This window comes from Charadrius vociferus, unplaced genomic scaffold (assembly GCF_000708025.1).
Source record: "Charadrius vociferus isolate BGI_N301 unplaced genomic scaffold, ASM70802v2 scaffold730, whole genome shotgun sequence".
In the NCBI taxonomy this organism is placed as follows: domain Eukaryota; kingdom Metazoa; phylum Chordata; class Aves; order Charadriiformes; family Charadriidae; genus Charadrius; species Charadrius vociferus.
This window is the reverse complement of record NW_009646225.1, coordinates 211,287-231,029: the sequence shown is the minus strand read 5'-3', so window position 1 is coordinate 231,029 and position 19,743 is coordinate 211,287. Positions and strand designations below refer to the sequence as shown.

The window sequence follows — 19,743 nt, the reverse complement described above, 5'->3', positions numbered from 1 at the left end:
GCCGCGTAAATGTCAAGAGGTTTCTCTGTGTTTTCGGGGTTGCGGTACTTGCTGCAGGGGCCTGCCTGCGCTGCTTGGCGTGGGCGCTTCCCAGGCCATTGGCATAACCACGTCTGCTGTCTCCTTTACATCCTTTTCCGCCTAGAAATCTCCTTTTTGTTCGCTGTTGTGCTTGTGTGTGTCCTTGCTGAGTTTCTGCTGAATGCTACTTCTGTAAACCCTTCCGGTTTGCCCCTTTGACTACAAGAGACTCAACAGCTTTTAACTGTAAACGTTCAGAGTAAGAACACCACTGCTGTCAAAGCCTCACTTAAGAAATAGCGGCCAGGTATTATATACTGCTCAGCATGTTATGGAAACGCCATGCAGGAGAAAATGTGGTCACGGGATGCAACAGATCAGAAACAAAAGTTATTACTTTTTTTTTTTTTTCCCCTGTAGAGTATTTTTGGAGGTGAAGGATGGACTTCTCAGTGATTGCCATTGGAGATGTACAAAATGTGCTTTCAGCTATGCAGAAGAACTTGGAGTGCCCAATATGGTATGCCAGGAGAATAATGTGGACTCTATATTAGTATAGTTAATGAGCGTCTTGCTTTTGTCTCTCTTTTCATTCTTTTCAAATGCTTTGTCAGTTCTATGGGTTATCAGCAAAAAGAATTGTATTCTAAGGCTAAGTATATTGATGTTTTATAAGGCTCAAGTGAGAAAGTGCAAGACAGAACCTGTATTTTGCTCTTATGTTCTAGCAAACTTTCGCATTTCTGTTACAACCTAAATGTGTCAGTCCTCAATCCAGTTAGAAAAAAACGTACCTGCAGAAGTTTATTTTGTTTACCATGGCAAGTGTTTTTAAATCCTTACACTTTAAATCCATTTGGAAAGATTTTATTTTACTGCCATTGGAAAACCAAAATAATTTCTGTGTTGGTAGTAACATCTGTTGCAGAGGCACAGAGCAGAAAGCATAGAATGTCTGTAGCGCTACACAAAAACCTGCATCCAAACGTTTCTGAAAAGGCAGCATGCTGTTTGCTGAGGTATGGGATGGTTGGCTTGGTTATTCATTGACTTAAACAATGTTGTGAGGGCTAGAATAGAAACTGTTTCCTACATCTGCTGTTCTTTATTGCATGTGGAATTTGATGGAATAATGTAATATCTCAGAAAGTGATTTTACACAGTCTGGTACTGCTGACTGATGGGAGGAAGCTGACTTTAACATGGAATGGACATTTCTGATGTCCACTTCTTTTGTATTTGTTCAAGAAAGATCATGAAAGTGTGTACTGTTTAGCTTAAGGAGCAACACATGGGAACGGCTGTTCAAAACCAGGATTTTAATGCACCAAGTAGTTTTGTTGGTAACTATTAACTGGGTACAAGGCTGTAAATATGGTGAGGCTCGGCCTGTCTCACTTCATTTCCATATGTGACATTAACACATAAAGGTATAATCTTTCTTTCCTATTACGGCAAATTAAAATATTAAAACATCCCAAACTTAAATATTTCTTTGTGTTGACACATCTGTGCAGTTGGTTTATACAAACATAGTAAGTGTCCAGTGGGCTGAACCCAACAGAACTACGCTCTCCTTTAGTCTTTTCAGGGGAGGTCAGTGTTGAAAAAGAAGATATTAGTGTTCTAACACCAAGTTTTCTGCCCTGTTGAACTGGCATGTCCAGAGAATTCTGTCTTTTTGCCAGAGGCAGACAAAGATTTTGAAGAACTGGTAGATACGTATATATCACATAATGACAATATTTGTTACTGTACCAGGTTCTCAAATGAAAAACTGTCAAATATGTCCTACTTCCCTTCCCCACCATTTTTTTTTAAGTTCATAAAAGTGACTATTTCTGAATCTTACTTTGTTGCTCCTATTTTATATGTAACTTCTATGTTCTTGTTTTCCTTCATTTTTCTTTTTGTAGCTTGGATGTGGTAAAAGAGCCAGTTTCAACAAAATGTGATCACATATTCTGCAGGTAGGTTTGAAAATTTGCAATTGCAATGCTTAGTCAGTCTGTTCTTATTCTCCATGTACGCTTCTTCTCTTTAGTGCTAGTGATGTATACTGTGTTTTGATAACTTAATGTGTAGCTATTTTAGGGGAAAAATAAATTCTGAAAAAGAAAACTGCAGTTTCACAGATGTGTGTCTAAGGGATTTGATTAGTTCATCGTAACAGCAGAACAAGAATACAGGCATTCAACTTGATAATGAAGGATTTCTACTAAATGGTGCACGCCTAGGCGCAGTTTTAGAGAAAATAAAATCCTCCCTTTTGTTACCATTGTCATTATTCTCTTTTCCTAGGTTCTGTATGTTCAAACTCCTCAGCAAAAAGAAAAAAGGCGTGATACAGTGTCCTCTGTGTAAGACTGAAGTTACCAAGAGGTAATGCACCTTTACAAGAGGGCTTGAGGATGAGAAGTTTGAACTCTAAGAAAAAGTTAATCGTTGGCTCAAAAATGTCTTAGGGAAAGACATAAGTAAACAAGAAAAGGTGGTTATTAAGTAAACTGTCAGTTTCTAAAGGAGTAAGGCTTTAGTGCCTTACATCAAAATACACTTTTTTTCAAGTGATCCCAGGTGAAGAGACCATTCTTAGCAAACATTTGAAGTATAGACTATATTATTGTTCAGTCAGTACAACTGTTTTCTCTGTGCTAAACCTACATGAGGAAAACCAGGAATTTTTCACCTTGTAACAGTTTTAATTCCCATAGTAATGGTTGTTTTGGGTAATTGTGGTGTTATTCCTTGGCAACAATTTCTCATTGTCTCATGTTCCGCTTTGGAGTTTTACTTCTTTTTTTGTTCAGCCTAAATTCTAGGAGAACCATTAGTAGTTGACCCACACATTTGTCTTAAAGCAACTCATGTGGTGATGTTATTTCAGAAGTCTGAAAGAAAATTCCAGATTTAAGCAACTAATCGAGGGATTGTTGGAAACTATCCGTGCATTTGAGCTTGACACTGGAGTAAAGTGTAAGTGTTGTGAATGTATACCCCCCACTTTTTTTTAAATGCAGTTTTGTCATTTGTGTCATAATTATTTGCAGGGTATCTCATTTACTGTGCAGTAGTCAATATGGGAAGAATTATCAAGTTTTTTGTTGGATGCAGAAGCCTAAGTTCCGTTACGTTCCTAAGGTTTTCCTATAATAAAATCTTGAGCAGTCTTAAGGGGTTTTACTGTGCATTTGATGACTCCAACCAATCCTACTTTCAGTTCATGAAATAGGGCTGAATGTCTGTCAAATAATCTTTCATCTATAACTGTGTGACCAAGTCCTGCTCTTGGGTATGCCCACCATTGCAGCGTTACCTTCTTAGACAGTCTTAGAGCCTGAATTAGCAAGTGCTGTAACAGTGTACGTTAACTTGTCCCATTCAGATATATCTTTTTGGAAACCAAATTTATTCTTTCTAGTACTTAGTGCCTTGTAAAGGGTATTGGCGAGTCAAAGACATGCTTGTTTGTATTTTGGGAAATGAGATGTTATTGTTGGGGATGGGTTTTGGTTTGTGGGTTTCTCTTCATATATTGTGCTATAAAAATAAACTTCTTTTTCAAATTTTTTTCAACTCGTTCAGTCATTCTAAAATCACTACTATTAGATCGTGTTCTTAGATTAGCCATATAAGCAAAATTGGTTGGGAGAATTAGTTGGCAAGATCAAGATTTTACTTAATACTTGAAAAGTACTCATAAAGGACAACTAGACTAATAATTCAATCGGATTTATTTCCCTGATAACTGTATTTTAGCTGTATATGTGCTAGTTGCATAGGGTCTATGCAAGGCTATTTTATTAATATGTAATACCCATTGTCATGCTCAGTGTAAGAAAATATTTTTGCTTTTCTTTCCTCTTGACTTTTTTTCAGTTTTAGACAGTCATCGCTTTCCTAAAACATCCACAGAAGCCACTGGTGCTGAGTTCCTGTGTAAAGAAAGTTCTGTCATCCAAAGTAAGGGCTTCAGAAACAGGAAAAAAAGTGCTGAAGAAAACAGACGAGAAAACTGCACCTTGGTATTTCCCCCCCACCCCAATTTATTTCTATGCATTGTTTAGTGTTTTATTTGGAATAGGTATGCATGTATATACATAAATGAAGGGATTGGGAGGTTTTGGGTTGCTTTCAGATCACTGTTTGACTTGAAGATTATTCCAGACAAAGACATCTAAATATTTTTGTCTTCCTAACCTACTTATGCAAACAAAAGTTGTTTGCATAAAATGACCTGAACTTAAAGATAATATTGCCATAATATATTCTGTTGCTGAAACTAGGATTGCAACTGCTTGTTTAATGAGGCTGTCTAACTATTGGTAGGCGTTTTACTTTTTAGTGGTAAGACCATGAATATGTCTTAAGAATTCTTAAGACATTACCCAACTTGGGGTGATTGCTGTGTGTATGAGTTTGTTTATGGTATGTCTATTGTCTCATCTGCTTGATGCTGAATAGAATGTTAATTAGGATAAAACTGTTAATGATTTGAGCCGTTAAATGCATGATAATTGTTTCTATTAACACATTCCAGTACTGATATCAGTGTGATAAATAACACGTATTGGATTTTTGTATAGAGGCTGCAAATTTAAATACTTAGTTCATAGGTATCAGCCCCACCCCCTGCTGTAGTTTAACTAATTACTACTTATTTTTTGGAAAGAGCCTACTGTTATAAATAACTACACAGCTTACAGATACTGGGATCAAAAGGTGTCCCCTAAGAAACAAAACCCAGAAATGTGACTCTGAAAAAGGGATTTATATAGAGTTTGGTAAGATCTGTTGTAGATCCATACTAGTTGAGCTTGCAAAGTGATGAAAGGTGATGAACTTCAAAGTCCTTACAAACACTAATTTCTCCTTAACCTCCAAAATAAAAACAAAGGGGCAAATTATGCACAATTCAAAGTTGGTAAATCAAAAGGTTTTTTACATAATTTATTATATTGTAGGAAATAACACTGCTGTAGTAAACCTTTAAAACTAAGTGTACAAGATCCAAAGAAGAGAAGAAGCTTACAGAAAAAAGTTGTTACAACTAATGATAACTACTGTTTTCTAAAGAATATTAAGCTTTGTCATCAATGTGTGAGGGTCTAGTTAATAACCAGAGATAAGAATGAAATCTAATTGAGGAAATAATATTTCATTTCTCTCTATCCTAGTTTTTCAGAACTCCCTTTTTATGTGGTGCTGACTACTGCAAGAAAAAGATAGATGCTGTGCATAGTTTATTTTCTCCCTGTTCTTTCAAGGAAGAAATTGCTCCTTTTAACAGATAGTGTTCATTGCTTCCCTTTTTTCCTTATTGCCTCTGCCAAGGTCAATCAAAGAATCTGAAACAGATATTTGAATATATTGCTCTGATTTCCAGTTCAAAATTCTAAATACTAGCAGCTGTTTCATGTATAAATTTAGAAATTGGGAACTAACTCTTAGCTAGTGAACTCTTACTAGCTCTCTGTTACTAGTCACTGTATTTAAACAGACTTTTATGCTGGAGCCACGTAGATATTTATACACAGAAATCATTGTAATTAGGTAAAATACTGCATGATTGAACTTGATTTCATCTGATAAAAGTTGAAAGCATCTACCTCTAGAAAGAACTAAGCATGCATGCTTCTGTGATAATGAACACTGACTCTGGCAAGTAGTCTTTCTCTGAATCATTTCAACCAGAGTAACAGCTGATTTGTTTTTAGGTTCTGATTCATCTGAAGAGCTTTTTAAACAGGCAAGCAATACTGGGTAAGTAGAGGTGATTAAGGAATTCATATTTTCTAGAGACAGTAGTTCAGTATTCCCATTCTTATATTTTAGTGTCTTAGCAGAGGACTGATGGAATTCTTCAAGCTGACACGTGATTTTCAACTTCGAGGGCATCAGGGTAAAATGTGTAGCTGACCTCATCAGTTTGTCATATAATATGCTTTAAAGCTGTTTTCTAAATGTTTTGTTGCTTACACAGACATTAGATCTTCAAGAGAAAAGCACATACTATGCTTTAGAAAGTAAATGTTGAATTCAGGAATGTGAGAGGGGATCTCTTAAAGAAATGGTCTGAAGCTCTGAAGGAGTCTACTTGTGGCGAGAGTCAATGATGCAGCCTGGCTTCTCTAAAAGCTATTTCAGGGAGCAAAAAGGGAAAATGAAGTATCATCTTCTATTATGTCTATTGTGATTTTCTTCATAATGAAAGTTGATTTCCCATCCCAACAGGTTAGAAGACAAAGAAGCACTTCAGACTTCATCTCAAGAAAAGCTAGAAGAACTTAAGAGTGCTGAGAAGGGGAATGAACGTTCTTGCACGACACAGCCTGACAAGCTGCGTGCTAAGGAAATAATTCTACCAAACGTCAGAGGTGCGTTTGTTATTTTGGTGACAAAAATGATTAAGCTTGAAAGAAAGACCACAAGTCAACATTGTGATTTCATATGATTAAGTGTATATACTTGCAGTCTTTGTATATCGCAGTTTTGTTTATGCCTAAAGCTAGCGTCGGTATAATACAAGACTATACCTGTAGACTAGATGCTTAAAATGTGGATGTTCTGTGCGCAGGAACAGAAGGGGAAAAAGTAACTTGATCTAAGTGCAACACTTATTCTATTTTATATAAGCCATATTATCCCTTATAATACAAGTTGAGAGCACTGTCTAGTAATTCATGTAAGAAGCTGGATGAACATATGTTGTGTGTAATTTGATCTTTCTCCCTTTCTCTAGAGGGAGATTTGTGCAGTGTAATATTCTGTTTTGGGGGGAAGTAAGAACAGTTCTTTTAAAATAAAGTAGCCATTAAGCTTGTCATTGTGCTTGTTATTGTGCTTGTAAAATAGGGGTTAATAATTTATAATACCTATAAATCTTCAGGTGAAAGTGATTTCTCAAAGGAAGGCTTGAGCAAGAAAAGTACTCAGAGCATCACTGAATATGCCAAACCTGGTCAAGAGAATGTGACCGAATACCAGAGTCCTGCTTTAAATGTTCTTGCTGTAGACCTGCTCACAGAGCAGTGTGACAGAATAGGTAATGCCAATCCCTTAAGGAATGGGGACACATCTTTCTTTAAGCGCACAGAAAAGATGGATGCAGAGCAAACTCAGTGCAATAGTAAAAGCAAAGAGTTTGACTTAAAAGATAGCTCAGAGAGCAGATTGGATAAAAGCAAAGAAATAGATATTGTTCTACAAAGCGTTGAAACTGTGGAAATGTATGAACCTGAGAATGATTCTTTCCATGGAAAAGAACTTGCTCTGGAGAAACTACTTCAGCCAGAGACACTTCACTGTGCTACTGCTACCCTGAATCAAGTCTCTAGGAAGAGACTGAAGCGAAGTATTCGGAAAGTCAATGAATGGTTTTCAAAAAGCAAAGAGATTCTGTCTTCCAGTTTTTCCCAGGATGATTCTGCTGGAGCAGCTGATGTTTCAGGTGAAGGAGATACATCTTTATCAGATAAAGACTCCTGTATTTCAGAAAAGACTGACCCTCTGGTAGATTTCATGGAAATTGCAGTGGTTGAAGGAAATAAGAGATGGTCAAAACAAACAGCAGATAGCATCAAAGATAAAATATTTGGGAAAACATACGAGAGAGAGAGGAAGACAAATCCCCCTGTTGTTTTGAGAGACATTTTACCTACTACAAAAAAGGAAGATGTGACTGCTGATGAGAAGAGCTTGAATAATTCCAGCAAAGGCGGGCTAAAACGAAAAAGGAAGACTGCCCGTGTCCTGCAACCTGAGGATTTCATCAAGAAAAAAGATACGGAAGAGGCAGGTGGGTGCCCTCAAAGAGTTAACTTGTGCCTTGGAGATTCTGAAAAGAGAAGATGTGATGAAAGCTCTGCCCTTAGTGAGAGTCACCTCTCTGAGAACAGAGAGAATAATACACTAGCAGAAATTGAGGAAGGAGAAGAATCCGTATGGAAAAAAGCTACTGAAAAGGTGATTGGCAAGCTACGAGATGGGGAGCTAGAACTGAATAACTGTGAACAGAAAAGCACTAAAAAAAGTAGTTCTGCATCAAAAAGGTGCAGGCATTCTGCTAGAACCACGTGTGCTCTCCAGTTAGTAGTGGACAGAAATTCTGTATCCCCTGATCCAGCCGAACGACAGATTGACAGCTATCCAAGCAGCGAAGAGCCGAGGAAAGCTGATTCTGAGCAAAGACAAGTCAGGCGCAGCAGGCGGCTTCAGTTACTTTCTGAAGAAGTTACAAAAGAAACAGGAAAAGGAGTAGTAGTTAAGGGAGCAAGAAAGTACGATAGTGATCATGAAGGGTCTTTCTTTGGAGTCCAAAGGAATGTGTTAGTTCACACTTCAGAATGCAAAGACCTGTGTGAGCCCCAGGGGACGTTGAGTGACAATCCACTCACTAATCTGAAGGGTGGTAATCTAGAAGCAAATGAAATACAGATTAGTCTAAAGAATTCATCTGACGCTGCAGAAACTGGAAGAAGTCTCTTCAATCCTACATCTTCATGTCAGAGTTTAAGTTGTAGTTCCTTTGCACCTGATGCAGGTCCTCAAGAAGGTGAAATACTAGGTAGCCCTTTCCTCCTACGGTCTCCTTCAGTGGCTGTTGTGCAAACTGCTTCCCACCCGGCTGAAGAGATGCCTGAATCATGTACTACTTTTCACCAGGATAGTGGACACGATAAACAAAATGTTCCAGGGGACTTCACAACTGAAAAGTTGCCAATGGCTAAAAATGTTTCGGAATTGGCCAAGGAGGCTGAAGATAGTGAGTTAGACACACAGTATCTGCGAAATATATTTCGGCATTCAAAACGCCTATCATTTAGCCTTTATCCTGCTCCCGTGAAGGCGTGTGCAGTGGAAGATGCTACTTCTGAAACTTTAAAGGTGGCATGTGCTAATCAGGTAGAAAATAAGCATAGCAAATATTTAAAAACAGAAAACTTGCAAGAAGAGAAAACAACTGCTGAAAGCTTGAGTAGGATTTGTGAGAAAGAGACGCTGAAGACCTATGAATCTGCTTGTGTTAGTCCTGTAACTTGCTTTGTCGGCAGCACTGAATGTATGCACGTAGGGGAACACCAAGAAGGTGTTTCACAGGCTGCAGATCGAGGGAATCTTACACCAGTAAGAATGGGTACTGCTAGGACTGAGGACAAAAGCAGATCGCAAGAAGGAGAGCAGGGAAACGAAAAGACAGTGTCAACTGACATAGGGATAAAAAGCGAGTTGAGACAGAATCCAATCAAAAGGAACAGAAGCCAAAGTGATCAGAGTAATACGGAGGAGCACATTTTCAAAGTAACTGATTTAAACACAGTCGATGAAATATGCTTCAGTTCAGAAAGCAATGAAGAAGGAAAGGCCAAAGTTGTTGACGGCAAAGGACCAGTATTACGTTTTCAGTCCAGTTCAGTGACTCCTCCTGCAGCTTGTCAGCAAAGGCCTACTGAATTCAGCTGTGAAGTCATTGGGGAAAAAAGTAGCAAAAGAGAAAGAAAACAAGTAAAGGGGAATGAGGAACAAGCAACCCAGACTGCTAGCAGAGGGATGACTGAGTGTTTAGTCACAGAGGCTCTAGAAGAACCCCTCAAAGGTTTGTCTGAAACCCCTGATGGCTTACTGTGCTCTGATGATGATATTGAAGAGAACAACAGCTTTTCTGAAACTGATAAGAGAGAGAGATCTGCTGTGTTTGTAAGAAGAAGTGACAATACCCTGGTAAAAGAACTACACAATAGAAATGTTAGTTCTAAGCCAAGATCTCGAGGTACTCAAAGACCTCGAAGAAGAGCGCAGAAACTGCAATCTTCAGATGAAGAATCTAGCGAGGATGAAGATTTACCATGTTTTCAGACTTTAATATTTGGCAAATCAATAAGCACACCTTTGCAGATCAATAAACAAGGGACATCTGTGGTAGAGTCTTCAGTAAGTCCTGTCACATTGCCTCACAATGGAAGTCATGATGACAATAATATGCCAAAAATGCCTGAAGCTGCCCTAAGTAATGGGTGTGTTTCACCAAGCCAGGAGTCAGAATGCTCCGTCAACTTATTTTCTTCCCAGTCCAATGTGTCTGAAGAATCAGCTGATGGAGCACAAGAGCTTAAGAAACCTTTAATACAAGTTCATTCATCCAAACAAGTGAGCAATGTGAATGAGAGTAAAGAAACTTTTCAAAGTTGTGATGGAGGGCTGAAGAGAAGCAAAACTAGCTTCGAAGATGAATGCCAAGAAGACCCAAACATGGGAGCCAACCTAGGTACAAAAAAAGATTTTTGTTTCTGCAGCTGTGTTTGTAATGTTATTGTGCCTCGGGTTTTGGTGTTTGCATGGGAGTTTTCTTCTCTATTTATGTGATGCTTCCACTTTTAAAGGAATGCATTAGCCCCAAACAATCAAACAAAAAACCCTCAGTGGTTTATTTCCCGAAAATTAAGTTCTCCCAGTATTCTTTGTTCAGAGTGAAAATGAATAGATGGGGCGCTAGAGGCTGGACTGTGTCTGATGGGGATTAATTCCTGGGTGAAATGCCAGCTTTCTTACTGCAATGTGATACTTGCATCTATTGGCAAAATTTCGTAACGCCTACCTAGGCTGTTTCCCCAGATGAAACGTTTGTTGAAATTGGTTGTAGAATTCTGTAGTGCTTATTTTGACCTTTTAATGGCTTTCATAAATATTTAGAACTCTCTCCTCCCTATTATAACACTTTGAGTTCCATTTACTTTGCTATAGGTGTGACATGGTATTCTTCAAAATGTTCTCTGCTTCTAACTTCAGTGTTTTCAAAACTTGTCAATTTATGATATAGTTAACAGTTGGCTAAACGGTCTGTGTGGTAAGAGATTATGAATAATGTTTGTTGGTTTGGTTTTTTTCTTTAACTAACTTGGATTTTCTTCCACCTTCTTCAAGGTGAAGCGTATGACAGTGAAACAAGTAATGTAGAAGATTCATGTGGGCCATTCTCCCAGGGTGAAATCCTTACTACACAGGTAAGTGAGTTTATGCACCAAGTTCTAAAAGTTTGGGTTCTAGGATATAAGCAAGTACATGAAAGCTGTGAAGTCAGTCTAGTGGGAAACTGCTTTAATCATAACTCTTTGTGTCACTAGATTACTTCTAAGAGCATAATTAATGAAGAATTGTAGAACTCCTTCTATGCCATTATTTGTCCAACTTTGCCTTCCGTGGTTATGGCTGCAACTTGTTATGTGGTATTGATTACAGTGCTTAATTGTGGGAGATGCTAGTTAATGAATCTCCACATTTGACCAATGCTGGAAATCTCAGCTGCTTGTATTTAAAAGCTTCCATTGATAGGCATTTATAATGATTGGTGATAAGGATTGGATTTGCTACATCACGATATTTAGAAGCATGGAGACTTGCCTTGTAAAGGTAAAGATTAAATCAAATAATTCTGAATTAAAATATTATAGATTTAAGACCCAACAGGCAGTGTCCTATGGCAGGTGTGTCCAGCACAGTATGTTTTCTCTACTATTAATTTCCCGGTTACTGTTTGATGGCCTGATTTTATGTATTGAGTGATCGGTGTGGGGGCTTTGTGGTTGGGGGTTTTGGGGGTTTTTGTTGTGGGGTTTGTTGGTTGTTTTTTTTTTTTTTTTTTCCTTTGTAACTTTAAGGTAGGTCTTGGACCAAATCTCTCTTCAGCATTAACAGCCCTATGGGTTTTAATGTATGTCACAGAAGACTGAATTTCATTTTTCTGCTTTATGGGTGGTTCTTCTGTTTACTGCATCAGTGCAAAATGTGATTAATTGGCAGGACGTTGCTCCCTGATGTAGCTTCATTGATAGACATCCTAGGATGTGCCTGGATTGAATGGAATAGTGGCGGTATGGCTTGGTGGGGAGTGTTTCGGTTCGTTGTGTGGTGGTGGTTTTCTGTTTGATTGGGTTTTTTTTTTAATTGATTCAGTAACAAGGAAGTTCCACATGGGGCCAGTGCTAGAGCTACAAATGTAGTATTCGGTGCTGTGGAAACCGCTTTATCCTGTACAGTGAAGGTTTTGGGTTTTTAAAAGGATCCTTTGAAGCCCTGAGCTATTCTGACAAGGAGGTGTATATGGCATGTTTTTAATAGAGGATATTTTTGAGAGAGAAAGTAAGGAAGAGTAGGATGAAATATTTTATTCCTTTCAAACAATCTTTGGGTCTTTCAGTAATGGTGGAAAGTGCAGAGGCTCAATACATTATAGTCATTATTAAATTTTAAATTAAGTGGCTAATACAAACTAATGCAGTTGGAGCAAAATGACTTTTAAAGACATCTGTGCAGAAGTTCTTTTGTTTTCTTTTTCCCCTCACTGATTGAACTCTGGTGAGCCATCTAAACTGAAATAATTTGAACAGCAAAATGACTGTGCAGTTTTTGTTTGTGGTTTTTTGTGGGTTTTTTTTTTCCCCTCTTCATGTAGCATGTGTGCATTATTTGTTACAGTAAAAGAACCACAGTCCCCTTTCGATCACATGGTAAAAATTAATTCATAATAATTTTGCTGTTTCTAATTTTCAAGAGTTTGTTAAAGAAATTAATCTTGCTGTTTAAAACTGACTTTGCTAATGTTGGCATAATTGTGTATCCTTTGTAGCAGAAGAATGCTATGCAAAATAACCTAAAAAAACTTCAGCAAGAAATGGCTGTACTTGAAGCAGTGCTAAAGCAGCATGGAAGTCAGGACTGTGAATTTCTACCTATCCATAGGAATCTGCCCAATTCCAGTAGTGAAAGAACACTTGGAATGGAACAAAGGAGAAAAGAAAGAGGTAAACAGCAATGAAAACCTTTCCCGGCTTTCTTACAGTTGTGTGACTATTACCAGTTCTTTTTTCCCCTTACCACAAATTATAGTGTTAGTTTAAAATTGATACATTAGCAGAGTTGTACCTAAATTCAGCTGTTCAGTGAGACGTACATGTTCTATTTATAACTTAGGTACTATGCTTAGTCTGGGGAAAAAAAACAAAAACAAAACCCACAAAACCCTCCTGCTACAGATCTGCATGAGATTCCATGGTGTAATTGTATAAATGGTGTGAGTAGGCCTTGTGGCTTGGCAGGGCTAATCCGTGTTGCTGCTCCGTCAGTTCTAGTTGTACTCTTGTTTTCTTTCACTGGAATGGGTAAGGGACTGGGAGGGTGGCTGAACACCCTTTGGGACTTGGCCTCTACTGCTACGGTAGAAACTCTACTCGAGCATCTCAAGGAACAAGACAGAAATTAGGTTAGGTATGTATTAGCTGTCAAAAGTAATATAGTAGAGGTCAGGCTGCTGCTGGGCGAAGAAGAGGAGAATACCTATAGTGGTGTGTAAATCCCCTGAACAGGACATGAACATAAAGTTCCTAGCTGGAAAGTGCACAAGGCAGTAAATAAACGGTGGAGAATACTTTAGTAATCACCAAAGGCTTATTGTGTGTTGAGGATAAAGTGAGTTGCTGCTTTCTAAGTAATAGCGAGAGGGCTTTATTCAAGGTTTTTCTTTGTTGAGGTAAGACAGATACTGAGATTACTGTTCAGACGACCTATCTGCAGCAGAGCATAGAGCATTCTTTGAACAAAGCCTACAGTAAGTCCAGGTGTTCATGCTGAACTTCTCAGTGTTCTAGAAAGGCACACAATGCTGATTTAAAGATTTCAAAGATGTAATGCTTATTGAACTCTTAGATAAATGACACCAGTGCTTTATTTTCATGCTGCTAAAAATTTAGTTCTAATTTCGGTCATTTATCTTTCTTTTCTGAAGGCAACTAGAATAACTATCCATCCTGGAATTCAAAGTTATTTAGTGTGTTATCTGTGCGTTTACTGTGCATGGTTTTCACTGTGGAGTCTTTTCAATTTAAATTCAAAGGCGTTCATCACTGCTGTGGTTGCTAGTCAAATACCACAAAATGATTTGTAGATTGCTTTTGACCTGAATGATGGTGGTGTGCCGTGTGATTTACCTTTAGATTAACTTCCACCAAAAAAAAAAAAAAAAAAAAAGTGACATGGTAACCCGTATAGCCTTCTGCTTGTGTGTTAGTAAGTTGGTTTTGTTGTCTGGGTGTAGTCTGCATCAGGAAGCTCCTTAATGGAGAAAAGGAGCTAAGACAGAAAAAGTAAAGAGGCTGAGCCTTTGAAAGGTACACAGTGGTTTGTTCAATTCATCCAAAAATCTGCAGTAACAGCATCCTTCCCTACTGTGGCTGCTGCTTTGATACCTGGATCCCTGATAGGAAAGCGGGGCCGTTTATTGTGGAATAAACTCGCTGTAATCCTCCTCTGATTTTGTGTTATGGATTTAACAGCTGCACCATGTTTTCAGCCTCTGTCATCTTTCAGACACCTCGTGCCGTTAAAACATTAACAGTATAGTTAACACTAAGAGACTGGTTACAGTCTGTGCTTAGTTAACAAAGCCTATTGAATTGCATGACATTTAACCTTTACTTCAGTTTGAGAATATTATTTCATAGAGAAGACTTCAAAATGTGACATTTCTAAGCCCGGTAGACCAAATTCATAAGATAACTATAAATAGACTGCTTGAAGATTAGATCAGCAGATCAATGGTTAGTTTCATTCAGATGGGAAAACTATTTAAAATAATTTCATTAATACAATGCATGTGTACATTGTTATGCTAGAATATGGATTTCTGACGCGTAAAAACTTAAACTGATGAGGGTTATTGATGTTTTGATAAAAATTACAGGCACCTTTGGCTATCAAATAAATGCTTCTACTGCTTGTGAACAGAGGTACAGTAATGTGTTGAGGGGATTCATAAACAAACTGCACTAAATAGTGTAAATTTGACTTCAGCCTATTTTATATCCTACTTTTCCCACCTAATATATAGCTGACATCTTAGTTTTGTAGATGGTTTAATATGTGAAATAAAATGTAGTTGTTAGCCATCCTTCAAATGGCTTAGTGTTTTGTGTGGATTTCTATTTTGGGACACTTGCCTCTTTAAAGTGTATCTGGATTCACATGCTTGACTTCTTACCTGAAGAAACAATTAAGAACAGTTGCTTTTATTTTGCTTGTTCAAGAATTATTTTTCTTTTTTAAAGGGGCAGAGTCAACCTCAGAAGGAAATTTTGAAAATCGTAAATGCAGAAGTTCAAAGGGATTTTCAGCGAATGATTTCCATGTTGTGCCAAGTGATTGTCTCGACAGTAAAATCAAAGAGTTAGAAAAAGAAAGGTAAATGTTTTTGGATTGCGGAGGTTACTTTTATTCCTAATTTTTTATTAAAAAACAAAAAAAAGAAAGAAAGAAAACAGCACAAAAAATCTTGAAATAAGTACCTCTCAGGTTTGCTACATGTTTCTGATACTTGGAAGAGTAAAAAACGTATTAAAACCAATTTCCCTCTCTCAAGGTCTCCAGAATTGTTGCTTCCATCTTCTAAATCCTGTTTGTTAAAGAGACCAGATTCAGAGAAAGGCTTTCTGTGTGACAGTGTTCTGAAGAGCAAAGCTCCTGCTGAAAAGACAAAACCTGTGCAGGAAGCAGTGCAAGAATATAGTCAGTGTCAGCTTGAAGCAGGTAACATTTAAGAGGGATCCAACACACTTTGATTTCTGCTCTTGTCCTGATCTTTTTTTATGTTTTCACATATCGGCAAAATACAACTTTTTCTTGTAAATCAAGGATTTTAATTTATATATTCCTGGCCAATTTAAAAAGATGTTACCTCTTGTTTGGTTGGGTTTGTTTGGTAGCCCAACTGTACAGCTGCCCATCACGATTGGGTTGGACAGCATTTTGACAGTAATGGGAGTTATCGCTCTCATGTATAAATTGTTACTTCTTGACAGATATGCTACTAAAAGTTTCACAGATATTCTAGTGTCTCAGCTATAGATCAGGAAAAAGTAATGATAGAGTCAAAGGTGAAGTAATAAACAAATCAGGAGAGGAAGTGACTGGAACATTTTAACTTGAAAGGCAGAGCAATGGCCTTCCACCGTGCCTGCAAGAAGGGCGAAATTGTTTCAAGGAGTAATCACAGAATCACAGAGTGGTCAGGGTTGGAAGGGACCTCTGGAGATCGTCTAGTCCAACCCCCCTGCCCGATCAGGGTCACCTACAGCAAGTGATTTCTCTTTTCCTTCAGAAAACGCAGATGAGCTGAATTCTGGGACCAGGCTAGACAGTGCATCTGTCTTAGCAAATCTCTCTGGAAATGTAACCAGGAGTCCAAATAACTCTTCCTCATCTGTAAGGCTTCTTAACCCTCGTACTGCAGAAGCAACAAATAGTTCTGTTGGAGCTCAGAATGCTGATAAAAGCTGTGCTCAGGAATGTAAATTGAAGAAAAGCGTGTGTTTTCCTGTATCTGTTCTGCACAACGCATCTGGGAAAGAAAACGCTACAAGTCCAGTTGTGACTAAAAGGAAAGAAATGTCGATTGTGGCATCAGGGCTGAATCAAAGCGAACATGTAAGTATATTTCGGAAGTTTTAGAGACCATTTGTTAATTGTTCCTCACTACCACTATAGTTCTCAACATAGATCTAAGTATAATGGAAACTAATCTTACAGGAATTGCAGATTAGTCATACAGCAACTCAAGTCAAACTTTTTCACTCCTGAAAATATGAAGAATGTTGCCTGTAAACAGCAATATTAAGCATAATGAAGTTTGAACTTTTTAAATAACTGCCTACTGTCTAGGGGAAAAACACATTATTCCAAAGCAAGAAGACTTTATTTCTAGAAAGCCTTGGGGCTTGGAGGGGAGGGGACTGTTTGGTTGGTTCCCTTAATGTTCTCAGATGCTGCTTCTTTACCCAAATTCCAACAATAGTGAGGATTTCTATAATTAATAGATTCTGAATTGCTAGTAAACGTGTTTCTACAATCCATTTCCAGGAGGATATGGCTTTTGGTTTATAGACTACTGACCAAGAGCTCTTTAGCCTGTTGAATAGTGCCAAAATTATTGACTTTTAAGGAAATGTGCATTCTGTGTGCCAACGCAAATAAAACCATTACTTTAAAGTTACTATCATATTATGTTTTACTCCTATAAACTGGAGTTGGTTTTTTTTTTTTTAATCTGTTTTGCTAGCTATTAATTTTCTTAACTACTTTTCAGTTGGTGGTCCAGAAGTTTGCGAAAAAAACTCACAGCACTTTATCTAATCGCATTACTGAAGAAACAACCCATGTCATAATGAAAACAGGTTTGTTGGGAGCTATGTGAACAAATCCTATATTTACACACCATATAGAATTTTAACTCTAGGCTAACAATAAGCAGACAGTTCAGCAATATATTTGAATAAGTTTGAGGAGAAGGTATGAATTGTTTTCTTTACAATCATAATTTTTTTGTTTAAACTTGGGGGATATTTCTTATTCTATTTCACAGAATTAGAATGAGGGTATGTTTTGTTTCCTTGTGTGATTTGAAGTTAATCTCACTTAATTTTTTTCTCCAGCTGTTTGGTCACCATTTTCAAGTGTTTACAGCATGTTAATATGAAGTAGTTAAGAACCAACCAAAAAGAAAGCAAGATAGTTTCTGAAGAAATGGGATACAGACATTCTGGAAATAAGATGCTATTTTGGTTTCCTAATTCCTTGCAGGGATGATAAATGCTGTTTCATTGTAAATTTTTGACAAAACTTATCTTTAATAGAAAACTGGAAGTGGGACTTAACTGTATGTATAACTGGTGGTAGTTGATAGTGAAGGCGTGCCTCCATTTCATCGTAACTATTTTTTGTGTGCTTCATTAAGGTACTTAAATTAGGTTTTGCTCTTTGGTAGGGCTCAAGAATTCCATTATTAAAAGCTTGAATAATACAATTTCAAATTTGATGAATTTATTCTGAAAGAGATAGCATTATGTTGACTTCAGAAAACTATAACATTCATCAGTAAAATTAAGTTACTATATTGCTGTGTCTAGGCACAAGTTATATTTAAGCTCTCTCCTGAACCTCCCACCTAGGTTTTAACCAACATTTTCTTTAAAAAAAATATTTTGAGCCAAATCTGGGTGTGGGTGTGATGTATACTGTGCTTCATAGAAGCACTTCTAGCTGGCTCATATTTGGATACAGTCTATCGCATCAGCCTTTCTGACTTTTGAAAACCAACGTAGGAAAGGAGCCAGAAAATCCTGTTACTCCCAATCTGTGGACACGATTTTTGCCTTTTTCTTCAGGAAGTGTATCATAGACACCATAACCATGTGTCTTTGGAGAGGTAGATTGTTTGGTCTTCATACAAATACAGAGAGGATAAACTGCCTTCTGAAGTTGTGCCTGTTCTGGTAGAGTAGAAGGTGATCTTAAATGGCTAGTCACCTGAAAGTTTATGCTAACGTTAGGCACAGAATCCTGCTGGTGGTGTCCTGTCTTGACTAGAATTCATGCTTTTTCTTGCCTCTTATCTTTACTGAATAACTAAAAAAAGGTTCAGAAGTTGTACTTCTGATTAGTTTCAAATAACCTGAGCTGTGTTTTTCACTAATGGCAAAACTGAAAAAGATCTTATTCTTGTTTGCTCTGCAGATAAGGAGCTGGTGTGCGAACGGACACTGAAGTACTTTCTGGGTATTGCAGGAAGAAAATGGGTAGTTAGTTATCAGTGTAAGTATAACTTGTTCTGGAGCTAAATGGTCTCTGCCCTTCTATCACAAATACACTCCTCACTTGTTCCAGTAACAAAAAATAAATTTAAAAAAATCTCTTCATGTCTTGGCCTCTGATGTTTTGTAGAGTTTCTTCTAAATACTTTTAAATAAATAATAACATTTAAAAAACCCTAACAAACAGCAACACCAAGCTTCTTTCTCTTCTGAATATTTTTCCTGCTTTCAGATAACCACATTGAATTGCTCCCTACCCTGACAAAAGCCTTTCCTCCATCTTAATTTAAATGTTTGATATGCACAGTATCACTTAATGCAAAATTAATATTATTTATAAAAAGTGAAAAAAAAAAAAAAATTAATGTATTTCGGGCATCATACCATACTCTGTTTACCTTAGTACAAATACCTTCAATTTAATACAGCAACAAAGTCAGACTATTGGCAGTGGAAGAACAATTTTGCTGGATAAAATGACTTATCCTGTTCTGCTCTTTTCATTTAGGGGTAATTCAGTCTTTTAAAGAAGGAAGGATACTGGATGAGGTAGGTCTTTTATCTTCAGAGTTAACGTCAAAAGCATAAGCAGTGCTGTTCTGTTGATAGACCTATTAGTAGCCTCAGATACTATCTAAACATTTAATATATGGAAATTTGGCTCTGAAAACTGGGATTCTAGTTTCACCAAATGCTAGGACCAAAAGCCACACTTAGTCTATACGTATTCATTGTTATTGAAGACATAATGGGTCCCTATTATTTTTTGGAAGAGGTTATAGGCATGGTTTTTTATAAGTATTCCTACCGATATTGATGGATTACAGCATAGATGAAGCTATTGTTTGCTTAAGGAAATAATGTTGGAACATAGCTATATATATATAGTTTTGTTCTGGTTTTAAACTTTAGAATAGCCAACTACTGAAAACTCATTCCAGCATTTACTACCTTTCCTAGTAGAAATGGCTTATTTGATATAACCCCAGATTAACTGGATTTTTGTATTTCTGGGTAGTATTTGGATTTTCATTATCTAGTACTGATTTTTGAGAATGTCATATTAGTGACACAGTACAGATTTCATATA

The 19,743-nt window shown here is 37.3% G+C and overlaps 1 protein-coding gene across 1 annotated transcript in view; it reads left to right on the top strand.

The window, feature by feature from the left end:
- Positions 1-461: 461 nt before the first annotated feature.
- BRCA1 (breast cancer 1, early onset) overlaps positions 462-19,743 on the top strand; it is a 24,112-nt gene continuing 4,830 nt past the window's right edge. Inside the window, 15 exon segments of the mRNA XM_009894088.1 lie at positions 462-541; positions 1,938-1,991; positions 2,323-2,403; positions 2,909-2,997; positions 3,901-4,046; positions 4,694-4,805; positions 5,739-5,784; positions 6,256-6,398; positions 6,911-10,285; positions 10,942-11,021; positions 12,644-12,818; positions 16,166-16,491; positions 17,150-17,237; positions 18,577-18,654; positions 19,162-19,202. Coding sequence (XP_009892390.1) covers positions 462-541; positions 1,938-1,991; positions 2,323-2,403; positions 2,909-2,997; positions 3,901-4,046; positions 4,694-4,805; positions 5,739-5,784; positions 6,256-6,398; positions 6,911-10,285; positions 10,942-11,021; positions 12,644-12,818; positions 16,166-16,491; positions 17,150-17,237; positions 18,577-18,654; positions 19,162-19,202 — 4,914 coding nt within the window.